At 39.6% G+C, this 21,309-nt stretch overlaps 3 protein-coding genes across 9 annotated transcripts in view; 1 reads left to right on the top strand and 2 right to left on the bottom strand.

Annotated features, from left to right (window-relative positions):
- The window catches only part of Erich1 (glutamate-rich 1), a gene marked incomplete at its 5' end in the record, with an annotated part of 52,793,804 nt that overhangs the window by 29,267,685 nt on the left and 23,504,810 nt on the right, over nt 1-21,309 (bottom strand).
- Nucleotides 3-18,838, top strand: Ufsp2 (UFM1-specific peptidase 2). 4 transcript variants are annotated; one of them, XM_087588663.1, is made up of 12 exons: nt 3-63; nt 3,154-3,240; nt 4,330-4,419; nt 4,526-4,592; nt 7,311-7,468; nt 7,805-7,997; nt 9,214-9,360; nt 13,534-13,698; nt 13,903-14,027; nt 16,267-16,343; nt 17,365-17,489; nt 18,679-18,838. In XM_087588663.1, exons 4-12 carry the CDS (start codon nt 4,560-4,562, stop codon nt 18,763-18,765), a joined length of 1,110 nt encoding a protein of 369 aa, XP_087444789.1. In that variant the 5' UTR covers nt 3-63; nt 3,154-3,240; nt 4,330-4,419; nt 4,526-4,559; the 3' UTR covers nt 18,766-18,838.
- Ankrd37 (ankyrin repeat domain 37) overlaps nt 18,883-21,309 on the bottom strand; it is a 3,072-nt gene continuing 645 nt past the window's right edge. For 2 of the 5 annotated variants that reach the window (XM_087588660.1, NM_001108400.3), the window contains 3 exon segments: nt 20,373-20,464; nt 19,580-19,786; nt 18,883-19,106 (listed from right to left, as the gene is read on the bottom strand). In XM_087588660.1, the coding sequence (XP_087444786.1) occupies nt 19,106; nt 19,580-19,707 (129 nt within the window). In that variant the 5' untranslated portion in view covers nt 19,708-19,786; nt 20,373-20,464 and the 3' untranslated portion in view covers nt 18,883-19,105. 5 annotated transcript variants of the gene reach the window in all.

The following is a 21,309-nucleotide window of genomic DNA, read 5'->3' as shown; positions in this document are numbered from 1 at the left end:
TCACTTCCGGGACGACCCTGGCTTGCACGAAGTAGGTGTTCTTGCCTTCGCCAGTGGTTCCTGGTAAGTGATTCTGATTGCCAGTGACCTTCCTGTATTTACCTCTAGGACTTCGGCAACCGTTAGGAGCAGGCCCCTAAAAGGATCTGCTCCTGAGGGACCAAAAGTCACGTTGCAAAATTGCCTCTCTTGGATCTCTTGCGGCTTGTGCCTTAGCAGCACTGGTCACGCGACGCGCACCGAGTCAGTCAGTGCCTCTTGACAGTAAGACACTATCTGTCATATTTGGAACCTGTGAAAAAGAGCTTTTGATTTTGAAAAACTAGGCTTAACTTCCTTAAAATAGTCTACTCCTTTCGCTTACGTGGCACAACCCTCTCAGTTTTCCCTCGGTCTTCTAGCTCAGCCAGGTCCTGCCATCTGTACCTTAGATGATTATCTTCTTCAGCTTTTATATTCTGAGCTTTCTCTCTGAACCCAATTCATAAATCTAGTTAATTGCTTCCATTTAAATAGATCATTCAAACTCAGCAGATACAAAGCTGGCTCATCATTTCCTGTTTTCCCCGCAGCACTCTTCCTTCAGAATTTCCATCTCTGTTGATAACCCACCTCACCCCTCCTTGTGCCCACCAAACACTTAACAAACTTGCCTTGCCTTAAGAACACACAATCAATAATCAAATCCGTTGGTTCTACTTCTGAATGTCTGTATTATCACCGTCTTTAACATCTTTTACCTCTGTCCTTGCTGTGATCCAATTGGGTCATAGTCCAAGTGGTCTTTTGTTTTGGTCTTTTTGCTAAGGCTTCTTTTAGGGGCTACCTACCCTTCAGATTTCAGCTTAAATATTACACACACATACATAAATATTATATTAAATAGAGGATCACGATTTAAACGCCTAAAGAGACCCTGGTGCTTTCACATACAATTTCTTAAGGAGTTGTCATAATAACCCTGGGAAGTACTGTATCTTTTTTCCGAATTTACAGAATAGACACAAGTGATTATGTTAGCCAAAAAATCATACAGTAAGTATCTGAATACTTGCTTATCTTTTCAATCTTCAGTTTATGTAAGTATTTTTCTTCAAATAGTGTATTCTAAATTTATCAAACTTCTTACTGGTAGTGCTCACAGTATTTTCTAGTCTTTTTTGGGAGGGTTGTTTATAAACAACAGTAGAATAAATGGACCACATTATGTTTTAACCTCTTTCATTGTTTACTTAGAATGAATGTAGTGGAGTGATATTGGGACATGTGCTGTACTTTGAACAGGTTACAGTGTATAGAATAAATAAAAGCTGTCACTCCTGCAGAAATGTGACAAGAAATTTGCAAAATAAAAAGCTGCAACAGTACCTACTTCATAATGTTCTGACAATCAAAGGCAATATATGCCCAATGTTCGGTCATTAATGCAGTAGGTATCAGTACTAGCTCATTTGTTTCAGAATAGAGTTTGTCTTAGTGAATGTTTCACTGCTGTGAAGAGACACTGTGACCAAGGCAACTCTTATAAGGACATCACTTAATTGGGGCTGGCTTACAGGTTCAGAGGTTCAGTCCATTATCATCAAGGTGGGAACATGGCAGCATCCAGGCAGGCATGGTGCAGGGGGAGCTGAGAGTGCTACATCTTCATCTGAAGGCTGCTAGGAGAAAACTGGCTACCAGGCAGCTAGGGTGAGGGTGCCACACCCTGGGCCAAGCATATACAAACCATCACAGGGTTCTTCTGTGTTAGAGTCTTTTGGATTGCTGTAATTAACCAAGAGTTTAGTTGGGGTAACAGTTCCAACGTTAGTGCCTATGGGGAGGAGTGGGTAAGCAGAGGCATGTCATGGTGAAGCCTCTGGAGCTGCAAATGAGAGCTTGATCCACAATCAGGAGGCGGAGAGCATAGTAGGAATGGTGGGAGGCTTCTGAAGCCCCAAAGCCAGCCTCTATGACACACCTCTCAATCCTTCCCAAACAGTTCCAGCAGCTCAGGACCAAGAATTTAAACATGAGCCTCTGGGGGTCATTCTCATTCACAGCACCACAGGTTCTTGTGTAATGTCATTCTTCAGTGTTCAAGACATATTTCAAGAACTTGATAAAATCTTTGAAAACTTTCCTCAAGATACCCACCACACACACACACACACACACACACACACACACACACGCACACATTATGATACAGGTCTTTTATTATATATATCATTTGTTACCTGAAACTCAACATATGGATCCAAGCTAAGAACTGCTAGTCTCTTCCATTTTGCAGATGCTTTTTTCCCTCTCTGACAGTGGCAACCATTGTGCACGCCAAGTAAACTCTAACACTCTCTCCGGCTCTGTGCTCTTCTCATTGCTGCAGTTAGGTTCACATCCTGTATCTAATGGTGTATTTTCTATGTGAAATCGCTCTTAGACCTTTCCAATGATGAGTTCTTCCAGCTTGTCACCATCGGTAGTTCTTTCCTCCCGCTGGCCTAGCTGCAGTCTCTCCGAGTCAGACTCAGTGTTCTTGACAAGTTTGGGGTTTTTTTATATTTTTAAGATTCATTTATCTTATGTAGATGAGTATGCTGTCGCTGTCTTCGGGCACACCAGAAGAGGCATCAGATCTCATCACAGAAGGTTGTGAGCCACCATGTGGTTGCTGGGAATTGAACTCAGGACCTCTGGAAGAGCAGTCGGGGTGCTCTTAACCACTGAGCCATCTCTCCAGCCCCCTCTTGTCATGTTCTTAAACTAGTTTATTTTTACCACTGATGATTTCATGTCATTGCTGAATGCATCAAGGGTCTAATGCTGACTGCAGTGGTTCTGAGCCTCTTTTTCACATTGTAGTCACCATGGAAGGAAGCAGGGGAGGCCTTTACGTGTTCTTGTGCCTGGGACAGCCCTATGCTGTCCCAGAATCTGGAGGCTTTGGCCTCCCAAGTGTCCCTAGAGAACATCAGTATGGGATTAAGGTTTGAAAACTTTTTGAAAAGAATTTACAGGGGTTGTTGTGTGTTCACAATGTAAGAAATTAACTCATGAAGTAAGTAGAAGAATCTAATTAATGCCATGTCCGAACTGAAGTGTATTCTAATTCATATGAAGATGAGTTTGTCTTAGCGTTTAAGGGAAGCGTGGTTTCGTTTGTTCCAGGTGGTTTCCCCAAACTATGATCTATGGATATCCTCTTCAGAATAAGAGGTGGTTTCGATCTGGCTTTTCAGCTGGCGCCTCCTAAAGGTATGTGTTCCAAAACATCTTTTATCGTAGAATTTATAATATATATATATATGTGTGTGTGTGTGTGTGTGTGTGTGTGTGTGTGTGTGTGTATAATCCCTCCATTTTGCCAAGAAAAATGAGTTAATGAGATAAGAAATATAAACTCAAATTAAATGGGATTCAACCGATATTATATTCTAACTCCTTTAGCAGCTCATAGGACACCTCTGTGTAAATTAGGAGATTTAACCTTCCTTTTGAACCTTTAGGGATGTCTTGAAAATTGTCACACAATGTAAATACAGTTCTTGTAAGTGTATTACAGAGTTGTGATTGTGTGTTACCCATGTTCTGGTACCAAACTCCTTTAAATACTGTAGTTAATTGGAATGTTAGACAGAATTCAAAGGAAAAGAAAATCAGCATGATTTGTATGAAGCAAATTCCAGGATGTCTTCTAGCTCTTGGCTGAGGCTAATGCCAAACCCTGAGATGAAGAGTGTCCAGGGAGTGTGGAAAGTCGGGGCTGGCATTTGATACTCCCAAGATACCACTGCAACATCGGGTTCAGACACTCGACGAGCACTTAGTTGAGTCTGAAACAGGGGAGTAAAGTCAGAACAGGACAGGAGAACGTGAGGTCAGAAGGACAGCAGCTAACTCCCTCCCTGATGGTAAATTACATCAGTTTTGAAAATGCCGTCTGTGCTGTTAGAACCACAGATGTTGGAAGGTGAGGAATGAGAAGTGAGGGCCATGAAGACTGCAGAGAAAAGCAGGGTTTCTTTTCGAGGCAATGAAAGTTTTATAATGACAATAAAAAATTCCTATTGACTGTAAGTTTTTATAGAAATTTACTAAAAGCCATTGCATGGAATTTATGGTCTCAGAACCGAAAAGATAAAAAGGCTGAAATTGTGGTGGTGGTTGAAAAGTAGGGAGGGTGTTTGAGAGTCACACGTACTGTCTTCTACTTCATCTCATGCATAAAAACCTTCATGTTGAGAGGTTACGGTCTTTCTAACTCTTGTACTGTTCCTTTAGAAATGTTTATCAAGAATGCACTAAGACAGGTATTGAATGACCTGACTACCAAGCTCTCCTCAGATGCTCTTGTGTTCAGAATTTGCAACAGCTCTGTGTACCTCTGGCCGAACAGTGACGCAAACACGGGAGAACTGACTGACAGCTCTGCCTGTAAGAGTGTAGTGGACCTCATTCAGTGAGTGTTTAAAGAGTTTCTGAAGATATTGTCACAGCACAGTATCGTACTTGTAAATGTCTTTGTATATCAAAATTTTAGATTTGATCAAGAGGAGGATACAAAGAGAAAATTCATGAAAAAGAAAGACAAAAAGTTAACCGACATGGTAAGCTAATCTTGTTTTCACTACTGATTTAAAAAAGAAAAATTAAATCCTTGAATTTGGAGCTAAGCAAGATGTGGCTGATACTTAGTCTTGCCCTCCTAGAATATTGAAGCCAGGAAATGTTTTACCTATCTAAGCTTTTTTTCTTGCTGCAGTATGTAATTTTTGACAGTCTTATTTTGCTCCTGCAAAAACAAAACTGGGTTTTGTTATTACCACTGCAATGTTTTCCTAGGCTGCACAGGAGACATTAAGTCACTGGTTATGCATTTGAGAGTGGTAAGACCTGACCATTGTCTTAGCTTCTTCTAGGGATGCAATAAAATACTCTGACCAAACTGATGAGTTTATTTTAGCTCACGGGGTTGGGGGTCGGAGCGTAAGCAGGAACACAACAAATCCGGTTAGAAGGAGAGAACAATAAATGTTTTCCTTGTCAGTTCCCTTTATGGATACAGGCCGGGGCCCATGCGGGGAATGGTGCCATCTTGTTTAATCTATCCAGACCACCCCAACAAGCATTCCCAGAGCCTATCTCCCAGGTGATTTTAGAGTCTAAGTTGGCAGTCAACACTGCCATAGACACACTGAGGAAGCGCAATGCGAGCTATTGGAACTAACTGGGTGTGGCGTAACAAGTTCCTTCCTTGAGTGGACATGGAAGGTGGGTGTTGCGGTTTGTTTCCTTGATAAATCCCATGGCCACTTGGGTTGGAGGTTCTTTGGTTTACCGGTCTCCATCACAGGCTTTCACTGAGGGAAGGCAGCTGCTTACTGGCTTGCTTTCCTGGCTCATGCTCAGCCAGCTTTCTCACACTACCCAGAGCCACCTGCCCAGGGGTGTTACCCACAGTGGGCTGGGCCCTCCAACATCAGTTGGCAATGAAGAAAATACCCTCAAGCCAGTCTGATCGAGGCAATTCTCCAGTTGGGTTTCCTATTTCCAGATGATCCAGTTGACGGCAAAGATCAGCCTACGTGTTGAGGCAGACAAGTTTGGTCTGGGTTCCATTTAAGACACCGCTGAGATACACTGATAAGCTGGCTTTTGTACTTGTGAAGTGTACAAAAACAACATGGCTTAGAGATAACGATTTGAAAATTAATAAAAGGAGTTTACCCTTCGAGGAGTACATGGCAGTACATGCAATAGTATGTTCTCAGTGTGGATTCATTTTGTGCTTGCTTCTGATTAGATCCTCGTATCATTAGCTGACATATTATAGACGTTATGTTGTGACCTAGCCTATCATATTAAACAAGCAGGTGCTTTCAATGCATTTTACATGGGTGATGTTGAAATTTTCATCACCTATTCGTGATGTTCGCCAGTTTTATACACTGTAAAGTACCGTGTTTTCGTTATATCTAATACCTCAGGGAGAGAGCATGAGGCTGCAGGGCATACTTCATCATATTGCCCCAACCCTAACCTTCTGCTCTTAGAACCGAGGAAGCCACCAAACACAGGGACCAGTACCCCACTGATAACAATGTTAATCTCATGATTGAGACACAGATTTTTCTGAGCCTGGCATTTCTGTGTACAAACAAGCTTCCCGCTTTTCTTTTTAGTGTCTTGTAAACTAGGGTATTGTATAACTGGTTCCTTCCTGAGGTAGAGGTGGAAGATGAAGACTTACAGAGTGGATTTGAATCTGTGGCCGTCATTAATTAGTTTGGTTTTTTAAAGACTTTGTTTTATTATTTTTTTAATTGTGTGTCTCTGTGTGTGTCTGTGTGTGGCTTTATGTGTGTGAATCGAGGTGGCCATGGAGACATGAGGCGTCTGATCCCTCTGGAGATGGAGTTACAGGTGACAGTAAGCCATCCAGTGTGGGTTCTGGAAGCTGAACTGGGACCTTCATCTTAAGCAGTACTGAACGGTCTCTATAGTCTCCATTAGTAGCTATTTTGACATTCATGTTTCCTAAGACTTGGTTAATACACGCTTCTTCAAGATGACTCTAGTATGCATTCGAGATTTTCTTCTTGGTGCTCCCTACTTTCATCCATGAATTATCCCAGACGGGTCTTTCCCCGTTCCAGTTTGGTCAGCCATTCTCCTTGGAGAATATAAACATGTATGTTTACATACACATAGAGGCACACATTTATAACATGCATATGCATGTTTACCTGCATAAATTGTATTTCTGCGTCCAGTTCACTTCAGCTACACAAAGTTCATGACTAATCTGCGTGAGAAGCCTGGCTCCGAGCATTCTCTAATTTCTAATTCTCTGCTAATTTGTTCAAAACAGAACGTAGTTTCAAAATGTTCCTATACCAGGGGTGCGTAGTATTTTGGTTTGGTACTTTGCTTGGTGGGTTTGTTGTTTTGAGAAAAGAACTCACTCTGCAACTCTGGTTGGCTTGAAACTTGATACATTGACCAGGCTAGCCTCAAACTTAAAAGTCCACCTGCTAAGCAACTTTTTTTGTGGCATTTTGTTTTATTTGTTTTGTTTTTCTTTAGGGAAAGTTGGAGAATAACATAATGACCCAGCGATCTGTACACACAGCTCTGTACTAATAAACATGGATAGTCTGTGTCCATCTTTGCTTACTAATTACTCTAGAGTCATGCAGATTACTCTGAAGCAGAAAGGGGTTTCCTACAGTTACTAGCTTTATATATCACCCTTTAAACTCCGTTTACCTTTCTATTCAGTGTTGAATGTTCCACAAGCTGACTCTTACTATCTGTCCATATAGCAACAAATAGTAAATATAGACCTCATGCTGGAAATATCGACCCCTCTGGGAGCCGTAACCCCCATCATCGAAAGGGAAAACGAAGAACACCACTACATTAATATGAGCTTGCCAATCGATGCGGTTGTGTCCGTTGCTCCAGAGGAAACATGGGGAAAGTAGGTATTTTTCATAGTATTACTGCCACATTTAAATGAGGACCTATTTTATAAAGTAATCAGAACTCGGTTTTTTAAGAATCATATACGAGGTGATGGGCTGCCTTTGCTGTGATATACTTCTCGTTATCAACCTAAGAGTCACTGAGAGTTCAATATTTCTTTGGAAGCAGTAGGACAGCATGCTGAAACTGAGGCTTCCCTTTATCCACCCAGAGCAAACACAGTCACTTTGACTTTGCTTGACAAGTCTTGGCAGTGTAGTGTTTACGCCACTCAGGGCATATGCTAAACATCACACCTTTTGTTAATTCACTCACATGTCTTCTCCCACAGAGTGCGCAAACTTCTAGTGGATGCAATTCTTAATCAGCTAGTTGATGTGGAAAAATGCATCTTGAGATATATGAAAGGAACATCTATTGTGGTCCCTGAACCACTGCACTTTCTATTGCCAGGGGGAAAGAATCTCGTAACAGTTTTATATCCATCCGGAATCCCAGATGATCAGCTACAAGCCTATAGAAAGGTAATGACAGACCATTATTACTAGAAAAAAGAGTCTCTTATTCATTTCCTGCTTAGTTATAATTTGCAATAAATGTAAATTATTTTGTAGTTTAATTTAAAAGTATAGGAATGAGCTAATTTCTTTCATGATTTTTTTTTTCTGTAATGAAAGCACGCTGGTTTAGTACAGCATGTAACAACTTAATTTCAGATACTCTGTGTGGCTAATAGAATTATGAAATTTTATCATTTTTTATAGTGAAAAATAGAAATGGAAAGATGTTTACATGCCTAGAGTAGCTGATGGATGTTAAGAAACTTTTTTTTTTCCTTTCTTTTTTTTTCCGGAGCTGAGGACCGAACCCAGGGCCTTGCGCTTTCTAGGCAAGTTCTCTACCACTGAGCTAAATCCCCAACCCCATGTTAAGAAATTCTTTTCTTTTTCCCTCTGTTCCTCCCGATTTGTGACAATACAGTACAGAGGAAGGTGGAGTCTGTACTTATTCTGATTGCACATGGTAATGTGGAGACCACAAATAAGGTCATTTAAGTTTCAGTAGAGAAGCTTTAGAGAGACCTGTCTAGCATTTACAGGAATGAGATTTATCAACAGAAGAACTGCTTTTTTTAGGATCTGACTTTAGGACCTCATTAAATTATGTCCAGAACTCTGCTCCTGAGAAGTAATAGCACGAACCCTCTCTACTGTTCCAAAAGTTGGAGATAAATTGATTTTCAGATGCTACACAAGCTAACCTGTTGAAACCATGAGAATATGTTGGAGATTGGCCAGACATTTAGAATAAGTATTGTAAGCTTTTATGCTGTTGAGAAAATAACACGTTATACACATTAGTCAGTGTTTCCAATTATGACATTGTAATTGTTTTCCAATCACTAATCTTCTCTGTATTTAATAACTGCACTTACATGTCAAAAGTATTCTAAACATGGTTTTCCAAAATACTTTGATATATCATTTTAAATTATAATTTCTGATTTATAAAAACCCCAATTCTAGCCAGTAATTTCATATTTCTATCTTCCCTTCTGATTCCTACTAGAGGATTATAAATTGGTCTCAGTTTATTTATCCATTGGCCTTAATGAGTTAAGTTATGTTTTTTTTAAAACTTATACCCGATGTATTTTCTGTTTTATAATTCTTGAGTTTGACTGTATTAACTAACAATCTAAAATTGTTTTCTTTGTCTATTGATTCTGATTTTATTTAGGAGTTACATGATCTCTTCAAATTGCCTCATGACAGACCTTATCTCAAAAGGATTAATGCTTATCACTTTCCGGATGAACTATATAAAGATGGCTATATTAGAAATCCGCATGCTTACCTGAGCCCACCTAACATAGAGGGTAGTATGGTGAGTCTGACTAGTTTTCATGAGTTAATTAATCATTGTCATTCATTGTTTTGGATTGGTCCTCAAGAGACGTTTTTGAGAATTGATTCATGTTGTGTGTCATCCCTAAAAAAATAATTTATCACTTGTCTATTTTAAGCCTTTGTGAGACCTCATTTAAGGGACTGGCGCATACCTTTAAATCCAGCATTTGGGAGTCAGAGGCAGGTGGATCTCTGAGTTTGAGGTCAGCCTGGTCTACATAGCAAGTTCCTGGAGAAATCCTGTCTTGAAAAACAAAACAAAAAATGAAAATAAAAAGACATCATGTAAGATAGCTGTAATTGGTGGGTGAAGAGATGGCTTAGTAGTTAAGACTGCTGTTCTTCCACAGGACATGAGTTCAGTTTGCAGCAACCACAACAAGCAGCTCATAGCTGCTGCAGCTCTAGGAGATCTTAGGCTGTTGTCTCTCTCTCTCTCTCTCTCTCTCTCTCTCTCTCTCTCTCTCTCTCACACACACACACACACACACACACACACACACACACAAAGTCTTAAAAAAGAATAAAAGTAATTAGTGGAGAGTGGTTGCTCACCGGGCTTTAGTCTTAGCAAGTTCCAGGATAGACAGGGAGACAGTGCCTCAAAAAAGATAGCAGTAATTAATGACATCAAAGGTTTATGAGTATCAAAGTTTACCACACATCTCTTACTAACATAACATTCTCTGATTTCTCTAAAGGTTTGTTCCTTTCTTCTCATTCTGCAGCTGACAAATCCTGCAAATTAAGGTCTTCCAGGCCACAGTATGGGCAAGGCTAAGATGCTTGGCTTTCTATGCTGCACCGCATGTATCTGGATGCAAAGATAGACTCAATATAAGTAGCTTACATCACTGGACTGGCACAGAGTGAGGACAGGCATTAAATTAAGGATACATGAAGGCCACTATAAAGAATCTCATTGTCCCCCAAGAGTGAACACACGGATAGCAAGACCTCTTAGAAACAGACCAACGTAGTGACCTGGTAGGCTCCTTGCTGGCCTGCTGCTGCTTTCTCTGTGGCTCCTGGGTGCCCTTTCTCTCCTTGTCAGCTCCTACCTTCTGTATCTACATTGCTCCTGTTGTGTATAGCCTTTTCCTCTTCATCTTTGAGCTGTTTTGCTTGCATCATTTGCAACTTCATCCTCTGCTCAGACCGATGAATTTACTGTGTGCATCTCAATTTACATTCCAAAGAAATTGTGATTCACAATTATGAGTGTCCAGGAGCTTTGCAAGGGAATCTTAAGAATCAAAATGAGTAAATGCTATGGTAACTGTGAGAGAGAACTGGGAAGCCCAGTTTTGGTCTTAGCCGTCAGTACACACATACATGCAGCAACAGCCCTATCGGCAAGGGCTGTAGACAGAGCAGATTCCATTGGAAATAGCATTAGCTGGACACCCGCCATTCTATGTCTATTCATGAGTCAGCATTTAGAGGTGTTAAATGATTTCACTTACTTTGAAAAGACAGGAAGAAGTCCCAGTAAACTATTGTTAAAATCTTGCACTACCACAGAGTCATAGGTTAGGAAATGGAGTTTATAATGTCACAACAAAACTCTTAGTAGCCCTCTACAAGCTCCTGGCTTAAATATTTTCCTCTCAGACTAGTTTAGAACTCCTCCATGTATGTATGGCATCCTATTACTTATTTTAAATTCTTAATAGTTCCTTTAAAAAAAGCCTGGAGATTGTAAAGTCCTAAGTGCATGCTGATTGATATTGACAATAAAACAGCTTCCTTATCCATGTTACAAAATGTATTTTAATTTTAGTATTTACAATAGTTGACCTTATATATCGCACACATGTGAGTATATACACATTGATGGATGAACACATACACAGCGTTTCACAGCATAGCAAATGGATAACTAGGAGTTTCTATTTAGTTCGTAAACAGCATTACTGATCTCTATGCCTATGCCTACTCACTACCTCCTCAGATAGTCCCAGGTGAATGACTCTGACACAGTCTCCATATCTGCTCGTTACCCATATGTGCATCCAGCCAATCCTAGTTCAAAAATACTTGAAGAAAAACCAAGTCTGCACTGAATATATACATTCTTGCCTTGCCTTGATTTCCTAGAAAATACAGTGGCCATTTATAAAGTATTTTCATTGTTTTATCTATGATATCTATGATAATCTAGAGACTATTTAAAGTACAAGGGAGGATATGCATGAGTTATTAAAAAAAAAACACTGTACCATTTTTCATAAAGAGCCTAAGTGTCCAAGGTTCTATGTCTACATTGAGTCCTGGGACAGACTTCTGTCTACTAAAGGACCGCTGCACAGAACACATTCTTCTCTCCCACTTCTAAGAGCGTCGTGTGTGTGTGTGTGTGTGTGTGTGTGTGTGTGTGTGTGTGTGTGTGTGTGTGTCCCTATAAGGTATACATTGCTTTAGCAATATTTGTTTCATTTCTAGTTTTATAAAAACAGACCGTTGTATTTGTAGTTTTCTACAACTTGCTTTTTCACTCAACATTCTGTTTCTAAAATTTATCTTATTCTGTCTCACTCTTGTTGTAGAAAATATTTCATCTCAATCCAGGGTCTCTACCCTGCCTTTGATCAATCAGTTCCTGGATTAAAGACACACACAGCCCTTATGTTTACAATAAGCACCTGAGTTGGGCAGACATCTTGCCTCTATGCTATTAACATATTACTTACTCTGTTTCTTCTGATGCTCTTTAACTCCAATCGGCTACCCTCAGGGCTGTGCTTTCTTGACTCCTAACCCATGACATCTTTCTCCTCCTCTCTACCTTCTCTCTCTTCTTCCCTACCTGCAACTCCCTCTCCAGCCTCCAGTCCCACCTTCCCCCTCCACTGCCCAGCCACAGGCTCTAGCCTTTTATTGACCATTAAATTGGGGAGAAGGTTCATAAGGCATTACTTGTGTACATGATAGTTTCCTGTTGAGGAATCAGTGCTAGCATTAGAATACAAGCAGCATCTTTACAAGGACATAGGGCAGGTATGAGTGGGATTGGGGTGCATGATTTGAAATTCACAAAGAATCAATAAAATAATTTTAAAAGTCTGTTTTGTCAGTAGTAATGTTCACTTTTAGCATTATACTATGAGCATCACTAGCACACACTTTAGTGGCAGATTTATAAAACTGCAGGAACATCATCCCTGTGTCCCATCATGTGGGACCTGCTTCTTTCTGTTTGCTTATGAGTTCCTTTCTTCCTTCAGGCATCACCCACATGCTGGTATGGGCAGGCAGTCATCCAAAAACATAACTAGTTATGTTTGGAATAGCCATAACAACTTTGAAATTTAAACATGCGTATGTGTGCATACATGAAGGCAGGAGAGGGTTGTTAGCTACGGCAAAGGGGAGGCTTCTGGTGTTTGAAGAGAGACTGAAATGAAAGCAGGGTTCATGCTGTAAAACTAATTGGGAAAAGGATATTCCAGTCAAGAAAAGCATAAGGCTTCGTGATCAGATAACCATTGGCATATCTGAAACTAACAAATTAATAAGGGGAACGTGTGGGAGCTGGCCTTGTAGATTCAGAACACACATATTCTAGGTTGGTTTCTGTGGGGCTGTACTGGTAAGGACTCTGGACTTACAGGAAAAAGCCAAAAGAATATTATGCTGCCATTGTTCTGTGAAGGTATTTTCACAAGGGTCTTCAACCTTCCTAATGCTTTGACAGCAGTAGAGTTCCTCAGGTTGTGGTGACCCCCAACCATATGATTATTTTTTTTTTTAGATCTATTTATTTATTACATATAAGTACACTGTAGCTGTACTTCAGACACACCAGAAGAGGGCATCGGGTCCCATTACAGATGGTTGTGAACCACCATGTGGTTGCTGGGATTTGAACTCAGGACCTCTGGAAGAGCAGTCAGCGCTTACCACTGAGACATCTCTCCAGCCCCATAAAATTATTTTTGTTGTTACTTCTTAACTGTGATTTTGTTACGGTTATGAATTTATAATGTAAATATCTGTGTTTTGCAATGATGCTAATTAGGCAACATTTCGACACACAGGTTCAGAAGCACTGACCAGTAAGAAGTAAAAGTCCAGTTCTCAAAACAGTAAACATTTCCACAGAGTGTGTACTTCTGCCTTTCATGGTTTCCGTCATTCCTCTTCACAGATTTGCATGGTCCAGGGCACTTACGCCTATCATCACTACATGCAAGATCGGGTGGACGACAACGGCTGGGGCTGTGCTTACAGGTCACTACAGACGGTCTGCTCATGGTTCAGACATCAGGGTTACACAGAAAGGGCCATTCCAACACACAGGGAAATCCAGCAGGTACACAACTTGCCATTTTAAATTATAACCAATTGTATACTCTATTGGTTTTTAATATGTCATTGATAATTATTATCAATAAGTCTATGGCATAGACTTATTTTTATTTTGAAAAGAAATGTTATTTTACTCGTAATCAAAATGCCCTAAATATAACTTTAGTAGCTGTCTTACTACGGATTTTTCTCTTTTTGATACGTAAAGGCTCTAGTTGATGCCGGTGACAAACCAGCAACATTTGTTGGATCACGGCAATGGATCGGGTCTATTGAAGTGCAGCTGGTACTAAACCAACTGATCGGTGTAACTTCCAAAATACTGTTTGTCAAGTAAGTATGCTTTGTGAACCACATCCATCGTTTACACATAACAGTTTATAACTCTTATTAAAATAATTGAAAAATGACATTTTCTCCCTATTGCCAGTCATTGCTTTTCTTTGTTATCTCCTTGCTTTATAAATTCATTGTTTTAAACAAGCTGTTTTGTATACATATACTCTCTAGAACTGATTTTACTCTACATGTGGAAACTTAGAAATATATTATCTTTGGGTAAAGTTCGAGATACAAAATATAGTTTACAAATGTTTAAATCTTCTGAAAGTCTAATAAGGAGAAAGCCAAATGTTGATCACTGACCATTATGTGTTTCTTTTGTTCTTTTTTTTTTTTGCTAAGATGTAAATAAGCCAACAGATGTAAAAATAGTATATTCACCTTATATTTTCTACAATTCTAATAACAAAGAGAAAATATAAATGATCACGTATCCATTTATGTGACCATAACTTGTTTTATCATCCATTTAAGAAGGTTTTGATTTCATCAGCATAAACATTATACTCCATTCTCTCATATACTATAAAATACTTACTCTGCTAGATGAATTGTATGTGACATCATTGCAGTCGGCACCAGAATCCCCCAGGAGATAAGTCTCGGCTCTTCCCCAAGCTGTAACAGATCAGCCCTCAAGGCTGACAGTCCTGGGGAACTGCACTTGTGCTTTGGAGCCTACAAAGCCCCAAAGAAAGATTTAGAGCCAGAATGGATTGCTGCATGGGGAGGAAGGAGAAAGGGCAGTGTCTCCAGGGGTCCAGTCCCATAGGGAGGGAGCAGTGGGGGACTTGGAACCAAGCATGGTCAAGAGGAAAACAAAACTTAGTATGCATGGAGACCTGGTGTCCCTCTACTTCTCTCAATGTCCAGCCTTGATTATGGACATCATGGCTGTCAATTAGGTGAGGACACTTCAGAAAGTACTGGGCAAGGCAGTTTGGGGGGCCTTATCTGTCACCCCAGAAGAGGATTCTGGCTATGTCTAATGCCAGCTACTCTGGGGATCTCACCTTATCTAACTCTGAACACAACATAAAACAGCTGGGAATGAATTTTCTTCTACTTTGTTAAATAAATAAGTTAAATCTTTAGAGACTGTGTTTCCATGAGCTTACTTTACTCTGTGCTTATTGAGACAAGACTTTAACCTGTCTTGTATTATAACTACAGTAGCAGTATCTGTTGTCCAAGTATTTAAAATATGTTTGCTCTCACGATAGGAATTTTAAGAATCAGTAAGAAATAATGGTAGATAATGTAGTAAAAAACTATTTTTAGAAATTTAAGTTTAGGGCTGATGAGGCAAAAGACTTTTTCACCAAGCCTGACTACCCCAGTCAGTCCCTAGGGTCTCCTCCATATGTGTGCTATGGCACATGAACACTCACAGAATACATGGTTTAAGAAATTAAAGAATGGTTTGTTACATTAAAACATTGTCTTAGCTGCTCAGCCTAGAGCTTACCAGGTTTGACACTACCTGGTTCGTTCACAAAAGTAATAGTTACACTGATAATTTAGCTTACAATGTTTTATACTTTTAATGATATGAAATTACTTTGGATTTTTTTATTTGATCTTTCAAATAGCAATCTGAGGCTCAGATGTGATGGCAGTAGCATCAGTGTGAGCTCCCAGTTAACCTTTCACGGAGGGGAAAGGAGTGTGCTGCCAGCTCTACTCTTATTAGAGATAGCACATTCGTTTCACTCCCTGTATTTTCAACTCGGAATTTTGAGGAATATATGTGCTCTTCCTTCTGCCTTTCTCTTCTCAAAAGTGAAAAGTACATATGATACCCAAATACTCCGTGATTTCAAGTACGGTGTACCTGAAAGCACTTTGAAGTTTTCACAGAAAAGCAAATTAGTCCTCAAAGCTCCCCTAGCCTACACATGGGATAGGTGTTATTGATCCTAATTTAAAGACGGAAAAAACATAGACTTTAGAAAATGACAAAGTGGCCAGTTTCAATCTCATCATGTTAAAAAGCCAGAACCTTTATGCAGCTCCAGAAGCAAAAAACCAAAGTCGTTTTTGTTTTCTCTCCAGTTAGTAGTTTTAACAACTTAAAGTTTATGTTGATTTAAGTTACAGTGAATCAGGTCTCTACCACTTAATTTGTTTTTTCAAGATCCACAACAAAAAGAGTGGAGGTATTGCCCCCCTCCCCAAACTCATTACGTGAAAACTGTTATCTGATCTAAGATGATTTCTTTTTATTTAGTCAAGGTTCAGAAATGGCTTCTCAAGGACGGGAACTAGCCAACCATTTCCAGAATGTGGGCACTCCAGTAATGATTGGTAAGGTGTTTTAGACATGTTGGGTTCTTTGGCAGAGTGGAGAACAAGTGAAATGAATTTGAATGTTTTAATGTTACATAAAAACAAGTCATATTAAGCATCTTAGAATTGGGTCTGGAGAGATGGCTTAATGGTTAAGAACACTAGTGGCTTTTCCGGAAGACCTGGGTTCACCAGCACCTATATGATGGCTCCCAATCATCTGTAGTTCCAGTTCCAGGAAATCCAGTGCCTCTCTGGTCTCTACAGGCAGTGCATCACATGGTGCGCAGACAAAGATGCAGGCAGACACCCACACATATAATAAAAATTTAAGCATTTAAAAGTAAACTTATATACACTGTTCTTTGGATTTTAGTTTCCAAAGAATAAAGATGCAAAAAGGAATTGGTAACCAAAAATAAATGCTAAAAAGAAAATATTAACCATGTTTGAACAATTAGAGAGTCCAGAGTAGTAATTTTAAAAAGGCGATAGCTGGTTGACTAAGCATCATAAATCATGACCCTGCCACTAACTTGGCTGGTTTTATGACTACTACTACTTACCTTTATTGGGTTTTCTTTGTAAAATAAGATTTGATTAACTGAGCTAAAGATATATGACACTCTGAAAACGAGCGTAAGATCAACCACTCTAGTGTGTAAGAAGTGGAGGTAAGTGGAGTCAGCAGAGTCGGAGAAGGGCAGACCTGCTCCGATGCACAAGAGGGTCGGCTGGAAGAGGCCCTCACTGATCCTACCACACGGGGGAACTCGGGCCTCTTGGTGGGCCTTTCTCAGTGGATTTTAAGAAATCTTATGGAATGTAAACGTTTTATGATTATGGATATAGTCATAGCATTTTTTTACATATTTCCATATGTAGCAGTCATTAAATGTGTAATCTTATCTTTATATTTACTATCATGGTCTTTTATAATATCCAAGTCTCTTATAATGCTGCCAACTAATAGGAAAGCAGCTGTTTGAGCTGAATAAGCAGAATTAACTTATGCCCTATTACATATTTCCTTTGCTAGGGGGAGGAGTATTGGCTCACACAATACTAGGAGTCGCATGGAATGAAACTACAGGGCAGATCAAATTCCTAATTCTAGACCCACACTATACAGGTGCTGAAGACCTGCAAGTTATATTGGAAAAGGTAATTATCCCTGTCACAAAAATGCAAGGCACAAGGCAAAGGCCAAAGACGGCAGTTAGCCAAGAAACAGGGCCAGGGCAGTGATCCTGACAGCAGTACTTCTACGTTAATAAAAGCTTTGCTATTTACTAAACTTCATAATAGAACACTTTACAGTTCTATTATGTAAGTTCTATTATGTAAAGTTCCTTTACAGGACTTATAGCACATGCCGTTGTATATTGTCTCATCAATGTCTTAAAATCAGAGAGCAGAATAAACTTTCTCACTTTTAAAGTCAGATGGGGAGACAACAGGGCAGCTAATAGCTTTTGCCCTTCTCACAGAGAAACAAAATTCAGTTCCCAGTTCAGTTCAGTTCCCAGTGTACACTTTATGGAGCTCACAACCCCTGTAAATCCAGTTCCAGGACCAGCATCTCATGTACAAATTCACATACATCCTTAATAATTCTAGGGTCAGTTAATAGATAAACAAAATACCAGGCATATGAAGATATGGTCGCTTCTCACATATGTGTATCATAATTCTAAAGATTGGAAGTTGAGGCAGATTTGGAAGTATTTGTTGACATAGAATGCATGGAATATAAATGATTTATAGCCAGTTAATTCTCATGACAGGTAGGTGAGGTGGCTCAGCCTATGAAAACACTCTCTGCCAAACCTGATGACCTAAGTTTGACCCTTAGAGCCTACATGGTGGACAAGAACCAACTTCCAAGTTGTCCTCAGGCCTCCACAATCACAAAATAAATAAATGTAACTTCTTTAGATAATAGCAACATTTTCCTATTCAGGAACAACCTAGTGATTGTCTAGCACAGGATAGAAAAGCTATTTTTCTTGTCTTAGAAAATCCTTGAGGGATGGGGAGATGGCTCAATGGTCAAGAGCACTGGCTGCTCTTCCAGAGGTCCTGAGATCAAATCCCACAAACCACATGGTGGCTCACAACCATCTGTAATGAGATCTGATGCCCTCTTCTGCTGTGTCTGAAGATAGCTACAGTGTACTTACATATAATAAATAAATAAATCTTTTTTTAAAAAAAGAAAGAAAAAGAAAATTCTTGGATTACATTAGTATCTGAGTCTTATGCCAAGGTCCTGCTGACAGAACTTGATGTTGAGTTTCTATTATGGAGTCTTGTGTTGTAAAGTGTTCATTCTCCTTTCTCCCAAATCTAGGGCTGGTGTGGATGGAAGGGTCCAGACTTTTGGAACAAGGATGCATACTACAACTTATGCCTTCCTCAACGACCAAATGCTCTTTAAATTACCTTGGTGTCAAGACTATAAATATAAAAGAGCTGTTCCAATGTTAATAAAAGCATAATTTTAAATTAAATCTTAGCTGTGATTTAATTTAAATAGTAAAGAGTGCACAGAAAATTTAACTCCTTGAATATTCTTTTAATAAGTTAAATAACAAAACATGTACATCCAAAATACTAGTCATGTAAACACATGCATGAATGAATTTCTCTTCACTTGGAAGAAAGCTTTCCTCCTCAGGAGTGTAGCCATGTGTTAAGCCAAAGCAATGGCTTATAGATCTGTCTGAAGTGAAGCCCGTCTTCAAGCCTCTTCTCTCCTCTTGCCCAACAAGACATCATCTGTTTTGGGGAGAAAAAAAAAAACATGTTGAGACTAAAAACATTTTTAAGGGGACCAGAGAAATGGCTCACTGATAGGAGTGCTTCCTGTATAATCACAAGGACTGGAATTTATATCCCAGCTCCCAAGCAGCAAACCAGACACACTACAAATGCCTGGTCTGTACTCCCGCTCCAAGAGGTCCCATGTCCTTTCCAGGCCTACACACACACTGCCACATAAATACGTGTACTCACAAGCACAAAAACAACCTTTAAAACCTTTCTAAAAGAAGGTCTCTCCCCAAATTCCCACCATACAAGACAAATTTTTAGTCTCTAGAAGCTGGTAAGTAGTAACTATAACCAATGATAAAATTAAAAAAAACAAATATACCGGACCTTAGATCAGAATGCCAACATTAGCGCAACAATACCTATACCAGAAAAGATATCCTTGAAGGAGAAGCAGGCAGCAGCTGTGAGGCACTTACCAACACTTTCTCTTCAACACTCTGCTCTCCATAGTTCTGAAACTCCGCTTCTGTCTCAGCACAGGAGCATAGGGGTCACCCTCAGGGTGCTCACGTGAGGATTTTGCTGTCTGCGTACATTTAATCATTGTTAGAAACCTGGCACATTCTGGAAAGCCACATGACCAAGCAAGATCTTCAGCTGTTTGCCCATTTTTATTACATAAGCTGAAATTAGACAAAAATTGAGTTAAGTGAAGAGTATTGTTTACTTTTCTAATAAAGAAAATTGGAGAACATATCAACACTGGGTACAGGATAAAAGAGGTCTCACACTCTCATGAACATACACAGGCATCACACAGGGATGGGACAAAGAAAGCTCAGGGAAATTAAATTCTGCTCACTGCTGTAAGCTCGGTGGCTAGCACGCTGCATATCGTGGGCATTCTAGTGTTGTATTTTACTCCATTATCTTATTTCACTATTGAAAGAATCTGAATGGCAAGAGTATTTGGTGTTCAGTTCACTATATTTAACCATACAGTTCAATAAACAGCCAACAAGAACTTATACAGGAAGAGTCTTCCTAAGCTAAAACTGTAGTAGAATCTGCCATGAAGGTTTGCACCTCTGAATGTCAAGGATCTGTTTCCGCTCACTCTATTTGATAATATTCAATTACTGGAAGGATAACATTATATTACCAGTTAGGCAAGCATTATTTGTAAGATCATGTATAATTAGGCTTTAGGAGTCTGATTAGTTTAATCCAAGAAAACACAAAGCTTTAAGCCACTGACTTTATACTCACTCAATCCGGACATCACTGGCCACCAGGAGGCTAAGGCACTCTAGGCTTCCAACTTTGGCTGCCTTGTGGAGTGGAGTTTCTCCCAACACATCCTGTAGGATAAGACAGCACATTAGTGTCTCCAAACATTCTGTAGAAGCCAGTGGGCAATGTAATACCTTGTAACAATAGAACTATTTCATTTCATTGTATTTTTGACAAAGTTCTCTTGCTGTGCTAATACAAAGTTTCCATTAAAAAAAAAAAAACAGTAGCCATATTCTCATACATTAAAAATTAAGGGACTGCCAGCAAACTAGAGTTCTATAGAAGGCAAAGGTTTATAATTGAAAACTTCATCACACTCTAATGATGAAGACTACTCAAAGAATTGATGGTAGACATGTCTCCCACACATTATTTCCTGGTTGATGGGACTTGGACAAACAGCAAGTACTCTTAAAAGTCCTGTAGACACACACTATACAATGTGAGAGTAGCCAGTACCCACCTATTGCTAAGGAGCATTTGAAATGTGGGTAGACTTATTGAACTATGCCATAAAAGTAAAATACACACTGAACTGTGGTAGGAAAGCAAAATAAAATAGCATCTCAATCACTGCTGATATAATTACATATTAAAACAGTATTGGATTAAATTATTAAAAGTAATCCCATGGGGGTTGGGGATTTAGCTAAGTGGTAGAGCGCTTGCCTAGCAAACGCAAGGCCCTGGGTTCGGTCCCCAGCTCCGAAAAAAAGAAAAAAAAAAAAAGTAATCCCATGGCTTGTTTTTGCTTTATTAATGTGGATACTAAACAAGTTCCAAGTTACCATCTTGCAGTATGTTTTTCCTGGAAATTCTTACATGGCTCTTTATACCAACTGAAACCCGCAACTGGGAAATGTTTGTGCAAACACTGGGTGGAGGAGAGGGTTGTACATAGCAACAATCG

The sequence above is a fragment of the Rattus norvegicus genome, chromosome 16, assembly GCF_021556685.1.
Source record: "Rattus norvegicus strain SHRSP/BbbUtx chromosome 16, alternate assembly SHRSP_T2T, whole genome shotgun sequence".
Lineage (NCBI taxonomy): Eukaryota > Metazoa > Chordata > Mammalia > Rodentia > Muridae > Rattus > Rattus norvegicus.
The sequence above is the reverse complement of the archived record's forward strand: the minus strand, read 5'-3'. Positions and strand labels throughout refer to the sequence as shown.